Source organism: Lepus europaeus, chromosome 16 (genome assembly GCF_033115175.1).
Source record: "Lepus europaeus isolate LE1 chromosome 16, mLepTim1.pri, whole genome shotgun sequence".
NCBI lineage: Eukaryota > Metazoa > Chordata > Mammalia > Lagomorpha > Leporidae > Lepus > Lepus europaeus.
In genome coordinates this window covers 1,313,653-1,333,061 of record NC_084842.1, presented here as the reverse complement: position 1 = coordinate 1,333,061, position 19,409 = coordinate 1,313,653, and the positions used below count along the sequence as shown (strand labels likewise).

Genomic DNA, 19,409 nt, shown 5'->3' with positions numbered 1-19,409 from the left:
GTGCCGAGAGGCCTGGTGGCTTCCAGGGGGAGGGGAGGCCAGTGGCCAGTGGCCGGGGTGGAGGGGTGGGTGGGGGTGGGGGGTGTTCCAGCGTATTGCAGGGTTTTCCTGAACTGGCAGATCTGCCTGACGTCAAATCCCAGACGTCCTATGTGAGCAGTCTGAAGTCACGAGGCTGGGACGTCAGTGTGTGTGACCCGCGTTCCTTAAGTGGCCCCTCAGCCCTAGTCAGTCTCTCGCGGCAGGCACCATCGCGGCACCCACTCTGTTCTTGGAAGTGGACTGCCCTCTCCTGCTTCTGTATTCTGCCCTGGCTGGCAGTTCATTCTTCCTGATGCATGCGCGGGTGAGCCAAATAGGATGGGGGGGGGGGGGACATGCGTGTCTTGGGCTCTCCCTGCTCGCACCCTCTGCTTTGCTTCACACCATTAACTTTCCCCAGCCCGCCCCATTCGACACTCGAATGAGCTGAGATCCACCACCCCACTCCCATCCCCGTCGCCTCCAGCATAAAGGCCAAAGCCGGCGTGGCTCCTAGGGTGCCCGTAACCCACACTGCAGCCTCCGTTTCAGGCAAACTCTGCTTTGTACTCCCAGAGCTCCCCACCCACTGTGTCCCAGGCAGCCTCTCCCACGCCAGCCCGCAGCCCTGCCCAGACTCTGTTTGATCTTTAGGAGCCCCCAGTCCCTCTGTGTTCCCAAGAGCGCCCGCCAGTCTGTGGCCTGGCTCCAGTCTACCTTGTCGTTTTCTCTAACCCAAGCGTTGCGTGCCTCTCCCTCCCCTGGCACCCACTCGCTGGTGCGAAGCACGTGGTTCTGCCTGTTGGATGCGCAGGAGGAAGTAATTCCACTGGCTGCACAGACGGGAACGCCAATTGGTGAGCCACGGGGTTGCACACAGGCGACAAAGCCATTCCACGCTCACATGGGGAAAATGTGAAAAATACATCTACATTTATTAAGTACAGTATAAATACACGGTGTGGCAACAGGACACACTAGCACGGATCCATCAAATATGCTACAGCTCTGCTTTTGTCAGTGGTCAACATGATACAATCTCCTGTGAAGATTTACACTGTACACGAAAGGAGCCTTCCAGGAGCTACGGAGCGGAGTGGCCCAGGGGAAGGCAGGCCGAGGCCAGGGGGAGGCCTCCTGCGACCACCGACCACCGCCGCACTGGCTACTCCTTGGGCTGTTGCGATGCCCCAGCAGCAACGATCCAGTTCCTGTGCCGGCCTGAGACACACTGGGAGGTGGGGCTCCCACTCTTGAAACCGGACGGTGTTCCCGAGGGGCCGGCCCTGGTCCATCCATCTCCCACCTCACTGACACCCTGTGGCGTCAGCCTGGAAAGTCCCCCTGTGGCATGTGCACCTGTCCCTCTCCTGGGGAGGGGCTCTCTGCCCCATGGCCGCTGCGGGAGTCTCGGCAGCCCCTCACGCACCCTCGGGGCACTGCGTCTCCTGGTCACAGTCCCACGTGTTGCTGGATCCAGCCGAGGTAATTGACCACCTTGGTGTACACGCCTGGCACGTCCTTCTGCCCACAGCCCAGCCCCCAGCTGATGATGCCAACTAAGGTCATGTGGCCATCCGTCATGCACACCAGGGGTCCTCCTGAGTCACCCTGAAAGACAAGACCCCCGTGTGGGCCACAGGCAAGGCGGGACCCTGGAGGAGGGAGCGTGGCTGGCTGTAGCCCCCTGTTGTGGTCGGAGGACTGGGGTTGCATTACCAGCTCCACTCCTGATTGCAGCTTGCTAACTCACAGCTGGGGAGGCAGCAGGGATGGCTCAAGTGACTGGGTTCCTGCCACCCACCTGGGAGACCTGGATGGAGTTCCTGGCTCCCAGCTTCAGCCCCAGCCTCTGTGGGCATTTGGGGAGTGAACCAGCCCATGGGAATTCTGTCCTTCTGCCTCTTGGATAAATCAACACAGATTTAAAGAAATGGGTTTTGGGGCCAGTGCTCTGGCTAAGTAGGCTAAACCCCTGCCTGCAGTGCCAGTATCCCATACGGGCGCCGGTTCAAGTCCCGGCTGCTCCACTTCCAATCCAGCTCTCTGCTTTGGCCTGGGAAAGCAGAGGAAGATGGCCCAAGTGCTTGGGTCCCTGCACCTGCGTGGGAGACCCGGAAGAAGCTCCTGGCTTCAGATTGGCCCAGCTACATCCGTTACAGCTATTTGGGAGTGAACCAGTGGATGGAAGACCTCTCTGCCTTTAACTTTGCCTCTCAATAATATATATTTTTTAAAAGGAATGGGTTTTGTGTTTAACACCCTTTGGTGTTTCACTATGCACACAGCCTTGTTTCGACAGTGAGCTTGGGGTTCAGTTGTGGTTTCCGAGGAAACCATACCAAGGGGACCACAGACACAGTCAAGGGTGCAAGGGGGGAGGTCGCTGAGAGCGCCCCCTAAGAACAAAGCCACAGAGGCTTCAACATGAGAGCTGAGTCTCCGTCTCTGTTTCCCCACTGGCCTCTGCCCCAGGGGCGCCTGGTGCGAGGCCCACGCAGAGATGCCCCAGGAGCAGCAGACCAGAGGACTCGGCAGCAGGGGATGTGCCGCCCCTGCCCCCCAGGGTCCTGCTCGTCATGGGATGGAAGGGCTAGTTCTGCTCAGAATGCCGACACGCAGGCTGATGCTGCGACGCACCCCCTCTGACGCCTGCAGCCTATGTCGTAATCCCCATTGAGTCCCAGCTGCTCCACTTCCGATCCAGCTCCCTGCTGATGGCCTGGGAAAGCAGCAGAGGATGGCCCAAGTGCTGGGGCCCCTGCACCCGCGTGGGAGACCTGGATGGAGCTCCAGGCTCCTGGCTTTGGATAGGCCCAGCGCTGGCTACTACGGCCATTTGGGGAGTGAACCAGTGGATGGAAGACCTCTCTGCCTTTCAACTAAATTAAAAAAAAAAAAAAAAAAAAAACCAGCACAGAGAATCCAAAACAGTTTGCTTCCCCAGGTACCAGGGTGAAATAGGAGTTTCTGAAACTCATTTCCTACCGAGCGCCTCAACTCTGTGTGCTAACATACAGCTCCCTCTTTTGCCCTCTACCAAGCTGACTCCATTCCCTGGCACCCCCAGAAGCCGAGCTCAGCATCGCGTTGCTCTGGTCATCAGTTCAGTGAGCACCTGGCCGTCTGCGCTACAGGAAATCCTGCAGTGGGCGGAGCTTCCTGTGCAGCCGCGGGATGGGGGCGGGGAGGGGGAATCTTCCGCACTTTAGAGTCCTGAGTTTAGCAGGCTTTGATCCTCCTCCAGTGGCTTTGTTCTCTGAGGCCCTCACCTGGCACCCCCAGGGAACTCACTCCTGGCTGGCTGCACCTGTTCTCCCAGCCGCCCCCGCCCCGTTTACCTGGCAGGCGTCATGCAGGTTCACCTGGGCGCCCCCACTCCGCGTGTCTCCAGCGCACAGCATGTTGCCCGTGACGGTTCGGTTCTTCAGCTGCTGGGGCGTGCAGCGGCTGGAGGGGTACAGCCGGACGTGAGCCTCCTTCAGCTGCTCGGAGAAGACAGGGGAAACTGCAAAGACACCCGGGGGAATGCCTGGTGGTTTCCAGGGAAGCGTAGCCAACGTTTCCTACAAGAGCCAACCAAGCGTTTACACCTGTTGGGTGGAGTCGCAAACCACTGCCAGGACTTTGTCGTTTGCACCCACGGCTGCCTCATGGCAGCGCTGTTGCTGGGCCAGACAGTACGTGGTGGGGGTGGGGACATCAACCCAGGGGAGAACCACAGGCTCCCCCTGCTACCATCTCAGCTAAGCCTCATCTTGGAAGCAGGCAGCCAGGCCGTTCTTCACCCCATCAGTGGGAGACTGAGACTTGGAGCCGACTCCTGTAGCAATTCATGTCCAGGCTTACGCAGGATTTGAACTTGGGTCTCCGCAAGGCCATCGTCCTCCACCCCTCGTGCTCTCTTGATGCGCACAGCGACCCCGTGTGGTAGAGCGGGCGGACGCAGGCGCTTGCCTGCGCACGCGCACTGGGCCTGCCTGGTCGCCCTAGCAGGGCTTGCCGGCGCACTTACACTCCTCGTGTTTGCCATAGCCGGACAGCTCGCACTCTGTCCAGTCGGGCAGCTGCAGGCCGGCGTCGGGCAGGCAGACGAGGCGCACGGCCTGGCTCTCCTGGGCACAGGATCCCGAAGTGGATTTCAGCTTTAGCAGCGCTGGGGGCGATGGGAAGGGAGGAAAAGGATGAGCCGGGGGCGGGGAGGGAAGGGGGGGGGCTGGGGAGGGGGGAGCGGCGTCCCCTGGGCTGGGGGTTGGATGGGGAAGGAGGGAGAGGAGCGTGTGTGGACACAGCCCGCGCCGTGGGCATCGTACCGATGTCGTTGTCGTAGGTGCCTTCATCAAATCTCTCGTGCAGGATGCACTGTTCCACTTCGAACGTCTGCTCCTCCTCTGCCGACACCAGCGGGTATGTTCTGCCCAGGATCACCCTAAGTTTCTGCTGTGGGAACCTAACAGAGGGACAGCCTCAGGAAGCCAGCTCCAGGCACGTGCCCGGTGCCAGACCTGGGACAGGAGACAAGACGGTCTCCTGGGGGAGGGGGCGGTGCCGGGCCCACCTACCTCTCCAGGAAGCAGTGGGCAGCAGACAGAACCCAGCAGGAGTTGATCAGGATACCCCCGCACAGAAACCGCTCCCCGGGCGACCTCCTGTTGTTGGTGAAGATGGCCGCCTGCCAGGGGTGAGCGGTGATGTCGGTGAACAGCCCCCCTTTGATGCGGAACTGGGGCTGCTTGTCCTGTCGCAGGCCACAGGTGGCTGGGGAGGGAGGGATGGGAAAGGAGGTGAGGGCTCTGGTGCCTGGCGCAGTCTGCATGGTGAGAAAAGTCAGTCTGCCACGCATCACGTGTGCCTTCCTGGAGGAGGAAGCCGCCAAGGACCAGGGACCCCGGCTCACGCCCGCGTCTGCAGGACTCCAGCTCTCGGGGTGGGGGGCTTCCTCCCTCTAACTTGTTCCTGCAGCCGGGAGGGGCTGAGGCAGCTTCCTTCCCAGGGATGGCCACACCCCTCCTCGTTCTCCACCTATGGAACCCTACCCGTCGTGCAAGGCACAGGTGAATTCCAGGTCTTCACAAAGCTTTTGGAGTGAGCCTGGGCCTCAGCTCCCTGAGGACCCACCATGAGTGCCCTAGGTTGCAAGTCCTATGCCTTCCCACCCCAGGTCCACCCTGAGTTCCCTGAGGAACGTTGCAGGCCATCTGCAGGTTTGCGAGAGCTAAGGCCATCTCCCCAGATGGCCGGGAGAATGGGTGAGGGCGCCTTGTTAGCCAGGAGCCTCATCAGTGGGATGGGCCCGCGCCAGCCCTTACCGCACTGGGGCACGTCGCAGTACTCTATCACCAACTTGTGGTTCTTCCACACGTGGCACCAGGGCTTGGAGTCTCCGTCTGGGTTCCTGGAGGGTAAGGGAGGGAGGAGGTGGGAGGTTTCCATTGCAGCACAGGGAAGAGAGGACAGAGACTCCGCAAACTGACGGCAAGAAGCGGAACCGGGGGCGGGGAACCCTGTGTTGCACCCGGCTCTGGGGCAGACCCCACCACGTTCTGCTCTCGCAGGCACCGTGAGCGCTTCTGCGAATGAATGCTTCCAGTCCGTAGAATCAAAGCAGTGGGAGAGGAGTGGACAGCTAAAGACGGAGTGGTTATGGCAGGCTGACCAAGAGCTCAGGGTCTTGGCTGGAACACTGCCGTACCTTGCTTTTCATAGCGGGTGTGACTCTAGCAGGTGCACAGGCTCCTACCCGCCTGCCGGCTGTTTCGTCAGCCCCCAGGCCCTAACTTCTCCCAGTGCACACCCCAGGCTGCGCACCTGCAGTAATTATGCTTGCCCAGGCCCAGGGCCTCCGCGTTGCTCTGCCACGCCGTGTACTTCTCGCCTATCAGGTGCACGGAATTCCACGGGAGGCATGAGGCACCCGACGTGGTGAGGCTGTGGGTGCCGCGGTACACTTGTCCCAAGTAGCAGTTCCCGTTTTTTTCTGGAACAAAAGACACGTCCAAGTGAGATCAAAGCCAGGAAGACGGGAAGAACAGCCAGCCTGGCTCTGAGGAGCGTGGGGTGTCCCCCCCCACCCCGCCCCAGCTTCGCTGCCTTGCCATCTGCCGTGCCAGCTTCCCGGGTCCCCATGCCCCGAGGGACCCGAGGGCCTGTGCAGGTTCCGTAGGGAAGGGGGCCACGTTCTGCCGGTGGCGACTGTTCCTGGGGCCACTTTGCAGCCCAACCGTGGGCTTCCTCGTTTGCACCTGATGCTCGCGGTGAGCCAAAGAGTCTCAATTTGGAGTGTGTGTGTGTGGGGGAGGGCGGCTGGCAGCCCCGCTTCCCAGCTCTGGGGGATTTGACCCTCAGAGCTCGGCCTGTGTTCATCTGCTTGCCCTGCTTAACCTCCTTCCTCTCCTTTGAAACCCACAAAGCAGACCCCTACGCATGGAATCTCTGGGGTAACCCAGGCCGGTGCATCCCCACTTAGAGAGATCCCAGCACGACTGGCAGCCATGCAGCCAGAAGGTACATCATGTTTGTATGCCTATATCTAGAGATTTAAGACTTTGCTCACGGGGCTGGCGCAGTGGCGTAGCAGGTAAAGCCGCTGCCTGCAGAGCCCGCATCCTGCGTGGGCGCTGGTTTGAGTCCCGGCTGCTCCACTTCCAATCCAGCTCCCTGCTAATGAGCCTGGGAAAGCAGCAGCAGATGGCCCAAGTGCTTGGGCCCCTGTACCCACATGGGAGACCTGGATGGAGTTCCTGGCTCCTGGCTTCAGACTGGCCCAGCTCCAGCTGTTGTGGCCATTTGGGGAGTGAACCAGCGGACGGAAGACCTCAGTCTTTGTGTGTCTCACGTCAATATTTCTAAACGCACCACAGCATCATGGTAGCTTATGTAACAGCATGTTTTGGGGGAGAGGGGGAACACTGAAATGGGAGGTCCATTCCTTCTCCAAAGGCCTGAGAATCGCTGGTCCATCCCCACCTCCTCCTCTGTAGACAGCCAAGGAAACTGGGGGTCAGCAACCGGCTCCAGGTCCAGCAGATGGCAAGTCCATGGCCAAGGCTACATGAGGATCTCTACGTCCTCCCGAGACCCTTGACATTCTCCCCTCGACAACCAAGACGATGGACTCAGGAGCCTTCCCTGGGCTGCGGGACGGTCAGCCCGGGCCTCCCAGATTCCGCTCCCCCAGACTCCCCCCACCCCTGTGACACCTGCAGGGTGGGGGGAGCAGGGCGGCGGCTGCTACTTACCCTTGGAGCAGGCGGGCATGCTGCAGAACTCTGGGCTGTACGTCCCTGCCCTAAAGACGTAGCACCAGGGCTTCGTGTCTCGGTCTGGGTTTCTGAAAAGAAGCAGCAGGGAGGGCCGGGGGAGGTTTAAAGTGCAGCCTCCAGGGGCCGGCGCTGTGACTCAGCCACCACCTGCCGCGCCTCCGCATCCCGTGTGGGCTCCGTCCCATAGGCGGCTGCTCCACTTCCGATCCAGCTCCCTGCTGATGCACCTGGGAAAGCAGTGGAGGACGGCCCCAGTGCACCCACATGGGAGACCCGGAAGAAGCTCCTGGCTCCTGGCTTCGGATGGGCCCAGCTCTGGCCGTTGTGGCCATTTAGGGAATGAACCAGCGGTTGGAAGATTCTCTCTCTCTATCACTCTGTAACTCTGCCTCTTAAATAAATAAATAAAAACCTTCTATCTACCTACCTATCTATCATCTATCTATCTAAAAGCAAGTCCCGGCGCCCCAGACCACAGGTGGCACGGGCTCTCCGTCTCGGAGGGCCCCGGCAGGGTGCGGCCCGGGGCCTGCGCCCGGGGACAGCCAGCCCTCACCTGCAGTAGTTGTGGTTGCCCAGGCCCAGCCGGAAGGCGTTCGGCCTCCGCCCGTTGTAGTGCTTCCGGGCCAGCCTGCTGCTGTTCCAGTTGACGCACTGCGCCCCGCTCTCTGTCGTGCTCCACGTGCCTCTGTAGCCGATGCCCCTGTCCTCGTAGCACCTAGCACGGGTATCTGATGCGGGGTGGGGGGGGCAGGACATGTGACATCTCACACATGGAGATGTTCCAAAGGCTCTCTGTCCCCACCCAGTGTCGGGGGCGGAGCCTTGCGTGGGGGGGCCCTAGCACTTTGCTGGTCCTTCCCTGGCCCCAGCCCTGCCCCTTGCCCCTGCCACTGCACGCTTCCCTTTCCGTGTGGGTAGATGGGAGAGTTGGGGTCTCGCTCGCACCCACTCACCGACTTCGCAGCGTTTCCCGACAAATCCTTCGGGGCACTGGCAGACAAAATCCGAGAAATACAGAGCCTGTGAACACGTGCCGCCGTTGAGGCACCTGGGCTCGCTGCAGCCTGTCGAGGAAACCCCTGGTTATCTTCAAAGCAGCCCCCAGGAACAGGCAGCTAAACGTTTGCGCATGCTCTTTCTAGGCAGCTCGTTCCAGCCGTGCAGCCAACCATGGCATGCACGCTCCTCCCATTTTACGGGTCAGAAAACTGAGGCTGGGCACATGAGAGCGTTCGCCCGAGGCAGCTTCCCGTCTCGATCACGCGCACAGGTCTGTGCATTCCCCTCTGCCTAAGACCCGGTGTGCCTGGAATCTCCCCTTTGCAGCTCTGGGCGGGCTGAGCAGCAGGAAAGGGAGACGTGCTCTGGGCCCCCGGGACCCGAGCCTGAGCTCGCAGCTGGAGCTGGCAGTGGGTACGTACTTTGGACGGGCACCGAGTGGCACCGCGGCCCGCTGCTGCTGCACCTGCAGTATTCCACGCGGTTGCCTCGGAGCCCCGGGCGCAGCCACGACTCCCGGCGCTGGTACGTCAGCTGCGTCTGCTGGTCCACACAGGTCACTAGGACAGAGCACGGGGCGACCACTGAGAATACAGCTCAAACAGGAGGTCCGGGGCGCCCCACCCCGGGGTCTGTCGGTAAGAGCCACTGCGTGCCACTTTTTTGAAGGCTGCAGATGGAAGGCTACTGTGTTGGCACCCAAGGTTCCTCTTATTATTTTTTTAAAGATTTATTTTATTTATTTGAAAGAGTTACTGAGAGAGGGAGAGCCAGAGAGAGAGAGAGAGAGAGAGAGGTCTTCCATCTGCTGGTTCACTCTACAATGTCTACATTGCTGAGGCTAGTCCAGGCTGAAGCCAGGAGCCAAGTAGGGACCCAAGCGCTTGAGCCATCTTCTGCTGCTTTCCCAGGCACATTAGCAGGGAGCTGAATGGGAAGTGGAGCAGCCAGGGCTCGAACTGGCACCCATATGGGATGCCGGCGCTGCAGGCGGAGGCTTAGCCCACTGTGCCACGGCGCTGGCTCTGCTTCACTCTTCTTGGATGCTAGAAGGGTCCCCAGCTTCCTAGAGTCAACTTGAGATGCCGCTTTGCACAGAGGAATCCTGTGGGTTGCTTCCTGGCTCTTTGGCCGACAGATGCTCCGGGGGGCCCAGACACTGAGCCAGCTCCTGCTCCTATTGGGGTCCAGAGGCTCAGGGCTGCCTGACTCTGCCTCTGCCACCGACGAGCGAGCTGCTCGCTTCCCTTTCCACGTTTCTGAGCCGCAGCACCGGGACTCAGGAGCCGCCTGACCGGCTGGGGCTAAGCCGCAGCCCACACAAGGGCCCTGCCAAGTTCCCCTGCGGGTCGTGGCAAGGGAGGCGGATCTCCTGGCCCTGGCTCCGCCTCCCGCAGCCCCGGTGCCTGTCACCGCATCTCACCTCTGAAGGATCTGGCTCCTCTTCTGACGCGGGCTGGGGCTTCCTGCAGAGACACGGGGATGGGGGTCAGCCACCAGAGTGTGTGCAGCCCACCCACAGAGCTGCCAATCAGACACTGCCCGGCAAGGAACCAGCCCCAGTGGATTTCCAGCGCCTCCCTCCCTCCCTCTTTCTCTCTGTAACTCTGCCTTTCAGATAAATAAATAAATCTTAAAAAAAGAAATATGAAAAAATCAATATATATATTTGTTTGAGGGGCAGACAGAAAGACAGAGCAAGCTCCCATCTGCTGGTTCACTCCCTAAAAGCCAGCAAGGGCCAGGACTGGGCTATGCTGAAGTCAGGAGCCAGGAACTCAAACCAGGTCTCCCATGTAAGTGGCAGGAACATAATCTTTTTTTTTTTTTTTTAAGATTTATTTATTTATTTGAAAGTCAGAGTTACACAGAGCGAGGAGAAGCAGAAAAAGAGAGACAGGTCTTCCATCCACTGGTTCACTCCCCAATTGGCCGCAACAGCCGGAGCTGTGCTGATCTGAAGCCAGGAGCCAGGAGCTTCTTCCGGGTCTCCCATGCAGGTGCAAGGGCCCAAGGACTTGGGCCATCTTCTGCTGCTTTCCTAGGCCATAGCAGAGAGTGGAGCAGCCAGGACTCGAACCAGCGCCCATATAGGATGCCGGCACTGCAGGCGGCAGCTTTACTCGCTACACCATGCACTGGCCCCCAAACATAACCTTTCTTGGTCTGTCACTGCAGCCTCCTGGGATTGCATTGGCAGGAAGCTGGAATTGAGAGTGGAGCTGGGATTTGAACCCAGGTACTCCGATATGGGATGTGGGCATGCTAACCGACATCTTGACCACTGGGCCGAAGCCGCCCCAGCCTCTCCACTCCACTCCCATGCTTGGGATGCTCCGGACTTCTGGTTCTCCTGAGTGCCATCTGGAAGCATCGGAGCCTTGAGACACAGGGCGCGTGGAGATGCGCGGACCACTCACCTGGCTGGGCCGAGCGCAGGCTGCTCCACACAGCAACAACACACACAAGAGCTCTCTCACCCCTGGATTCCACATCTCCACGTCTCTGCAGACGGCTGCTGGACTTCTGCAGGAACAGAACAGAGAACGTAGGCACGCAGGTGAAAGGGTGCACGCACGCAGTTCGCAAGCCTGAGCTTTGCCACGGCTGCATCCGTCCAGTAGCTTCCCCGAGTGCTAGATGCCAGGCCAGGGTCTGGAAGGCGACATCACGGTAGAAAGCACTCGGCAGATTCACCGTCTGAGCCACGTATAATACGGTATCCAGTGAGAGTCAAATGTGCACAGTGCTGTATACCCATCACCACCATCCATCTCCGCAATGTTTTCATCACTCCAGGCTGAAACTCTGTCCCTGTTGAATTCATGACCCCTGGCTCACCACCATACTGTTTGTATACATATATTTAAGATTTTTTTGAATGACAGAATTACAAAGAGAAAAATGGGTCTTCCATCTGTTGTACACTCCCCAGTTGGCCACAATGGGTCAAGTCAAAGCCAGGAGCCAGGAGCTTCTTCCAGGTCTCCTACGTGGGTGCAGGGGCCCAAGGACTTGGGCCATCTTCCACTGCTTTCCCAGGCCATAGCAGGGAGCTGGATGGGAAGTAGAGCAGCCGGGACTTGAACCGGTGCCCCTATTGGATGACAGTGCCACGGGTGGCAGCTTTGTACCTCTTGTCTCTGTGACTGGCTGCTTCGTGTATTATGCCCTGTAGTGGGATCAGGGGTATTTTGTCCCGCTGGGGTTGATGTGTTTGTTTAGTGCAGTGTCTGCCACGTTCACCCCCTAAGTCCGAGTCTCCCTCCCTGCAGTCCACTGTCTGCACAGCTTCGGGGCTCTGCTCATCGGCAGGTGGGCACGGGCTGCCAGAACGTGTTCTGCGCGGAGCTGTTTGTGGGCCGAAAAGCAAGTTCAGGCTCGCCCCGCCAGGCTGCCCTGGCCTGGTTTCCTGCAGGGGAAGCCCTGCCCTGGGGTGACCAGGCGCAGCCACAGGGGCGTCCGCTCTGACTTTGTCAGAGAAGCTGGAGGGATGAGCTATCGAGAGAGAGAGAGAGAGACAGACAGAGAGAGACAGAGACAGAGACAGAGAGAGGAGAGAGAGGGGCGCGCTGTCCCGCCGGCCTTCCTGCCCCCCTCGGCCATCTCCCAGCTGACCCAGGGAGCCACATCTACAGCAGCCGCGGAGGAAGCCTCTGGCTTGAGCCTCAGACTCACATCTTCCCCAGGGAGTCGTGCCCTCAGCCGCTTCAAATAGGTTAGTCGGTCGGGTGTTATTCTGTGGCCTGGCAGGCCCTCGCTGCGTGGCCACGGGCCTAGGGAAAGCTCTCCTCTTGAGTCATTTCTCCGTCCCGCCCCCTCCCCATCCTGAGGCTCCTCCGGGCTTCCCAAGGCTGGCTGCTGCTTGCTCTAAGGCCAGCACTGTGGTACAGTAGGCTAAGCCTCTGCCTGAGGTGCTGGTTCGAGTCCCGACTGCTCCACTTCCGATCCAGCTCTCTGCTATGGCCTGGGAAAGCAGTGGAAGATGGCCCAAGTGCTTGGGTCCCTGCACCCACTGGAGACATCCATCCAGGTCTCCTATGTGGGTGGCAGGGACCCAACTACTTGAGCCGCCACTGCTGCCTCCTGGGGTCTGCGCCAGCAGGAATCTGGAGTCAGGAGCCAGGATCAGGAACGAAGCCCAGGTCCTCTGGTGCAGGACGCAGGCATCCTAGGCCCTAGGCTGAGCCCACTACCCTGGGAGCTCTTCGTGCCTGACTGATGCTTCTTGGGCTGATGATAGACAGAAGCAGGAGCCTGCAGCTGGGGGGAGGGGGAGTTGGATGCAGGTGTCTCTTTGCCACAGGGATTCCGATAAGAAAATACAGGCCAGGAACCCCGTGGAGTCTGCTCAGCTGCACACACCCCTCCCGGGACTCCCCAGCCCTGCTCCTGCCCTGTGCGGTGCCCAAGGCCACCTCCCATCTCCCACAGCAGGCTGGCCAAAGCGCTGGGCAAGGAGGCAGCTGCCCTGCTGCCCACGGCTTTTGGGCACTTGTAGGGGCAGGCAAGCAGGCAGCAGAGGTCGCACGGGGGAGCACACGCGGGAACCCTTGGTCCACAGGGAATTGCTCCAGGTTTCTATTTAATTTCCCCTTTGTGCAGATTTCCCCACATTCTCTGAAATCCCCCTTAATGTTATCCCGTCACTTATGACCTTTACAAAACCAGCCCTTCCGAAACTTGTTTTCCCCCCTCCTCCCCACGTTCTCCTGCAAGGGCACTCCAATGGAGCTAGAAGATGGTGACTGGGGCCGACACTGTGGCGTAGCGGGCGAAGCCCTGGCCTGCAGTGCCGGCATCTCAGACGGTTCTAGTCCGGCTGCTCCACTCCCGATCCAGCTCCCTGCTAATGTGCTTGGGAAAGCAGTGGAAGATGGCCCAAGTCCTTGGGCCCCTGCACCCACGTGGGAGACCTGAGGAAGCTCCTGGTTCCCGGCTTCAAATTGGAGCAGCTCTGGCCATTGCTGCCCTTTGGGAAGTGAACCAGTGGATGGAAGACCTCTCTCTCTCTCTCTCTCTCTCTCTCCCTCTCTCTTTCAAATAAATAAAATAAATCTTTTTTTTAAAAAAGATGGTGATTTTGGTGCATAAAAGATACCCCAGTTGGAATGCATGCATAGCTTTTTCATAATATGCATGTTCACGGGCCCTCTGAAGACCCCCCTCAGATGTGGGCAGGGACCCCAGACTTGGCCGGACGCAAGCCACAGGGCTGGGTGTCAGGCTGCAATAGCCACACGGCGCTAAACCCGCTCCCCAGGGAGTCTGCAAGAGGGAGACACGAGTGTATTTTTTTGTGTTCTGCCCTGCCAGAGTTTGGGACTCATATCTCCCTTTGCGCCTTCGCTGGGCCTTGGTTGAGTGGGTTCCAGTGCGTCTCGCCCAAGCCAAAAAGCCCCATCAGCAACACACAGAGGCCACCAGAGCAGCTGGGAGGGGGAGAGGCTGACAATGAAGTTAGTCATCTCCTCGAAGAAAAACAGGGAGCCAGGGGAGGGGGGAGAATGTGTCCTTGTTTTGCCTTTGTTAAAGAGGTGGATGTGGAAGGCTGGGGCTGGGGCCCGGGCCAAGGGCCAAGTGTGGCTTAGACACTCAGACCAGATGGGACCACATCTCCTCCCCCCACCCCACTGGGGGTGGGAAGAGCTGCAAGGCCTGGCTGGCTCACCGTAGTCCTGAGAGTTGAGTTTTTTTTTTTTTTTTTTTTTCAAACTTGCAAAAGACACCACACCGTCCCTGGTGGATGAAGCTGGGCAGGCTCAGGCTGACAGGGAGTGCATCCGAATTAGAAGCGCAGGGGCGTGGCTTGGCATACAAAGCAGGGTGCCCGGGTAGGCACCCCTCACCGGACACAGCTGCGCATCTGTGCTCAGCCAGCCCGCCTGCTGCTGACACGCGATCTCTGTGTGTGCGTGCATATTCCACGGAACAGCACTGACCTCTGTCTGGAGGCCAGCGTTGCTCCTACTGTCTGCACCAACAGAGCCGTGGCCGCTGGCCCCTCTGAGCAACCTGACTGCCAGGGTTGGTAACTCGTGGAGGAGCCTCGCTGGAGGTGCCCGCTCCCGGGATGCCCTGCTTCCCAGAGCTGAGAAGTCGCCCCATCATGCAAGCCAGGAGCTGGGTGCTAATTCCTGCAGCAGTCCTGCGGGGGATGGTAACTGATGGGCACTGGTAACATCTGATCCTGGGCTGGGCAAAGCCCAGGAAAGACCTGGAAAGCATTAGGGGAAGTGCTGTCTCCGTGCCCTCCGCCTGCCTCCTGCCTCGTGCATCTTCCCTCCCCTGAAATACGGTAAAAAAAAAGAATGGCGGTGCAGAAGTCAACAATGCCGCCCTTCCAGGAAGGATTTACAGCTTAAGACAATCAGATCTGTTCCCAGCGAAGCAGACCCGAGTGGGCAGGGCTCTCCCAGGCTTCCTCCAGGGCTGCCACTCTGCGGTTTCTGCTGCTGTGAGAACAGACGCTGTGATGAGCGTGCACCAGCTGTGCGAGTGGAAAGTCTTACCGTGCTGTAAGGGCTGTGACTGCAGGCTATGGGGGAAAGTGACTTGCAATCAAGGAACTCTACAAACCAATCAATCGTCAGACCCCGCAAACAGTGCAAGCGGCCCACGTGCGTCAGCGATCAGCGGGCTTTGTAGCCCGGACTCCTGCCCGCAAGGAGGAGGCAGACACGCGAACACACTAATGCAGGATGGAAATGGCTCGGGAAAGACCGAAGCAAGTGGCTGCCGTCGGCAGAACCCGATGCCGCCACAGGGGCAAGGTTTGCTGCATCTGTCTTTGGGAAAAGCAGACCCTTGGGTTCTGACTGCTTTGCACGGCGCCCCTCTGGAAGGCTGAGGAAGGGAGCCGGCCTCTAAGACCCCGACACTGACGTGACTCATGACTGAGACCAACAGCACATTCCTACGGCCCCATCACCCTGAGCACCACAGCCTAGAGTGGAAACCAACAGTCAGAAAAGAACCGACTAGAACCTGTGCAAACAGCACAGGCCTGCTGCTAGTGTCAGGACAAGAGGTGCAGTGAGGAGCCGGGTGGTGGAGCAGTGAGGCCTCGGGAAGCCCCACTGTTGTCTGGGTCACAGTCAGACCCTTTGGAGGCCAGCGCTGTGGCGTAGCAGGTAAAGCCACCGCCTGCAGTGCTGGCATCCCATATGAGCGCTGATTCAAGTCCTGGCTGCTCCACTTCCGACCCAGCTCTCTGCTATGACCTGGGAAAGCAGTAGAAGATGGCCCAAGTCCTTGGGCCCCTGCACCCACATGGGAGACCTGGAAGAAGCTCCTGGCTCCTGGCTTCGGATTGGCGCAGCTCTGGCCATTGCAGCCATCTGGGGAGTGAACCAGCGGATGGAAGACCTCTCTCTCTCTCTCTCTCTCTCTCTCTCTCTGTCTCTCTCTCTCTCTCCTTTCTTTCTCTGCCTCAGCCTCTCTGTAACTCTGCCCTTCAAATAAAATAAATAATCTTAAAAACAAAAGATGCATCAGAGTGCCCAGGTTCAATGCCTGGCTCGGGCTCCTGCTCCAGCATCGGCTACTGCAGACCCTGGGAGGCAGTGCTGGCGTCTCAGGGGCGTGGGTCCCCGGCGCCCATGTGGGGACATAGATTGAGTTCCTGGATCCCAGTTCCCACCCAGCCCAGCTCTGGTCATTGTGGGCTTTTGGGGACTAAACCAGCAAGTGGGAGTTCTCCCTCTTTCTGTATCTTTCTGCCTCTCAAATGATAAATATTTTTTTAAAAAATGACTTGTATGATGGTGGTTTTTGAAAATGTCTTTTTGCAGCCGGTGTTGTGGCGCAGCGGGTTAAGCCACTGCCTGGAATGCTGGCATCCTATACGAGCACCGGTTCGAGCTGGCTCTCGCTACAGCTTCTGGAAGTTTCTGTTTTTCCATGGATGTCTGATGGGTCGCCTTCTCCTTTTAGACTGTTCTAAGTCACCGCCCCCTGTGTGCCCTGCCTTGGAGAAAGCTCGGTTGACAAGACACTGCTCATCTGAAGGTGTCTGAGCTGGGAGCGCCACCCTCGAGGTCCCTGTCCCACCCCCACCCCCACCCCCAGACCTATCTCCTCTGCCCCTGCGTTCCCAGGAGGTAGGTTGCTAGTGCTATCTGGTAGCTATCAATCAAGAGCTTACTGAGCGCCAACCAGGCACCAGGCACAGGCACAGGCGCTGAGATAAGGAGACTCAAAGGACACAGAGCTCAGGAGGGGAAAGATGACAGCTCCACAGGCTGGGCTGTGCCGGGTGGGGGGGGAGAGCAGCTCAGAGAGACCAGTCTTGTTGAGGTGGGCGTGGTCAGGGTGGGCTTCCTAGAATTCCTGAGACAGGAGTAGGCAACTGAACCACAGTGGGAGCTGGCCAGACAGTGAGGGGTGTTCCTGATGGGGGTCACTGCCTGGGGCCCCGGGGATGGTGGCGCGGGCAGCCGGAGCCCCCTCACTTTTGAGGACAAAGAGTCCACATGCTTGGGCATCTGCCACCTACATGGAAGACCATGTGGCAGCCATTAGAGGAGTGAGCCAGCGGATGGAAGATCTCTCTTGCTCTATCAGTCTGCCTTTCAAAGAAATCAATACATCTTTTTTATTTGAAAGAGGTTACAAAGCTCCAGAGGCAGAGGGAGAGAGGTGTCTTCCATCTGTTAGTTCACTCCCCAAATGGCCACAACAGCTAGAGCTGGATGGCCCAAAGCTGGGAGCCAGGAGCTTCTTCTAGGTCTCCCATGTGGGTGCAGGGGCCCAAGCACTCGGGCCATCTTCTACTGCTTTCCCAGGCCATAGCACAGAGCTGGATCGGAAGTGGAGCAGCTGGGACTTGAACCAATGCCCATATGGGATTCCCACACTGCAGGCGGCAGATTTATCTGCTACACCACAGCATCAGCACCTCAATAAATCTTTAAAAAAAAAAAAAGAACTGTTGGCAGATTAGTACCAGGCATCACTTGGACAATAAGCCTTCCCAAATGCACCGTGGGCCGGCTACACCCTCATGCACACACCAGTGGCATGTCTGGGCGGCTTGTTAGCAATGGTTTGACTGCCACGGGTCATCAGCTCTGCTGTCAACACGCCCCAGGCGAGCTATAAGCCTTACAAAGTAAAAGCAGGATAATCGCTCTCGCTCACCTGCTCCCCGGCTGCAGGAACTGCCCCTGGACTGTGATGTAGCAATGGGGAGTCAGACCGTGGGGGGAGCCAATGGGACGCATAGAAAAAAATGAGCTGAGATGGTCTCGGGCGTCCGAACACGGATGGAGCCCCTTGGGGGAAAGGACAGCTTTCCAGCTGCTTCTGGAAAGATTCAGATTCCAGGCTCGGAGGATGGCTCAGGGTGAGCACGTGGGGTGGATGGAGCGGTTGCCACATCCACGGGCGTCCCTGCCGGTGCCGAGTCTGACTCTGCTGTCACAGGAAGCAGCGGCTCAGGCTGACCGTCATGTATTGACTCTGGAGGAGCCAGCGTCTACAGCCCAGGCTGAGTCTCCCGGCCTCGAGTGAGAACTGCCGGGAAGCCACCTTTGGCGGGAAAGTTCTTGGCCGCTGGATCTGTAGGATTCCTTCTTGGGGTTTTGCAAATGCACTCAGATGTGCCCCAGCATGTATGCACGCAGGTGCACACACACACACACACACTTTGGTCACCAGTCAGCTGCCGGAGACCACCATATCATACCAAACCATCCAGCAGAAGGGTCTTTGCCTGCACTGCTTTGCACTCCGGGTGAACGACCCAGGAGCTCCGCGTAGGTCCCTCCCTCCCTCTCTCAGCTGCCTTCCCTGGGAGACTATGAAAAGAAAGACAATCCCAGTGAAAATCTAGACAGCCTTGCGATGCTTCCGGCAGATGCCCGCGGAATGAAAAGACAGCCCCCTGGTGATTGAAAACTCCTTAAAGAGGCCCGCACAACTGCATGGGGAAAAAAATGGGGGAGGCGGGAGGCTGGGGTGGGGGTGGGCGGCGAGGGCAACGTGGGAGGCGGCCGGAGTGGTTTCTCCACCCTGACTCGCTGGAAAATCCACCTGCGTCTCCTCGTCCCACCTGGTTAATCACGAGCTGGGTGCAGGTCACCCTGCAGGGCCCCGCCTGGGCTCTTCACCGGCTCACCGTGGAGGCAGGAGAGTGGGGCAACAGCGGACACTCCCATCCCCGGGCCCAGGCAGCCTGAGCCTGCAGGAGCCCGGTCCACCTTTGCAGTGTGCTGTCCCGCAGTCACGAGGCTGCCTCATTCCCTTCACTCGGCCGCTCTCTGCCGCACGTCCCCAACCACCTCGCCCTCGAGAAACGAGAAACGTCGCAGCGTCCCACCTGACATCATGCACACACAGAGAAAGGAATCCTCCCGGGGCAGGTTTTAGCTGGGCCTGAATGGCAGTCAGTCCCTCTACTTCAGCATTGGCTCAGATTGCCCAAAAGACTTTGAAGAGTGAGAAGAAGAGACGGCGGCGGCGACAGAAAAGCCCCGAATCCCATCTTACCGTGCCTCTGGCTGCGGCCGGTTCGCCGGCTCCTTGGCTGCTTGGCTGAGGCTTTCTCTCCTGCCCCGGGCTCCGGTCTCCCGAGCCAGCTGCTCCCGCCTCCTTTAATTTCAAGGCAAGGGGGTGGGGTCGGCGGCCCCGGTGGGCGGGCTCCAGAGGATGCCCAGAGGCCAGGGCCCCCGCAGGGAGCCAAGCAGGGGGCGGGCCTGTGTTTAGAGGAAGGGAGAGGAAGTTGGCCCTGGAAGCTGCTCGGCCCATCCTGGCGTGGGGCCAGCCCGATTATTCACCGTCCTGATGTCATCAAATCCGAGGAATTGGGGAGCTGCATGGACCTTAAGCACCGACTTCCCCGGTTAGGAGGCTGGCCCGTCAGCAGCTGTATCTGTACAATGCCTGCTGGCCGCCCTGTCCTCTGGGGACCCGAGTGTGGGGAGGAGCAGATGGGTCAGCTGCACCCAGGACAGGGGTGGAGCTCCTTGGGGTGGTGGGTGCAGGGCTGGCCGGCCTCACCTGCAGTGCAAAGTGCACCCTTCTCCCCCACACCCGGAAGTGGTTCCAGGGACAAGCATTTCACTTCTCTGGAAAGCCAAGGGCTGCACCAGTGGGCCCTCTAGGTCTCTCCTTTCAGCTTTG

At 59.1% G+C, this 19,409-nt stretch overlaps 1 protein-coding gene across 1 annotated transcript; it reads right to left on the bottom strand.

Moving 5' to 3' along the window:
• Nucleotides 1–917: 917 nt before the first annotated feature.
• Nucleotides 918–18,963, bottom strand: PLAT (plasminogen activator, tissue type). The gene is made up of 14 exons (XM_062213510.1): nt 18,777–18,963; nt 10,706–10,811; nt 9,709–9,751; nt 8,708–8,845; nt 8,240–8,350; nt 7,840–8,014; nt 7,260–7,351; nt 5,830–5,998; nt 5,331–5,416; nt 4,584–4,779; nt 4,335–4,471; nt 4,037–4,177; nt 3,363–3,529; nt 918–1,632 (listed from the first exon to the last, which is right to left on the bottom strand). Exons 2-14 carry the CDS (start codon nt 10,778–10,780, stop codon nt 1,474–1,476), a joined length of 1,689 nt encoding a protein of 562 aa, XP_062069494.1. The 5' UTR covers nt 10,781–10,811; nt 18,777–18,963; the 3' UTR covers nt 918–1,473.
• Nucleotides 18,964–19,409: the final 446 nt, after the last annotated feature.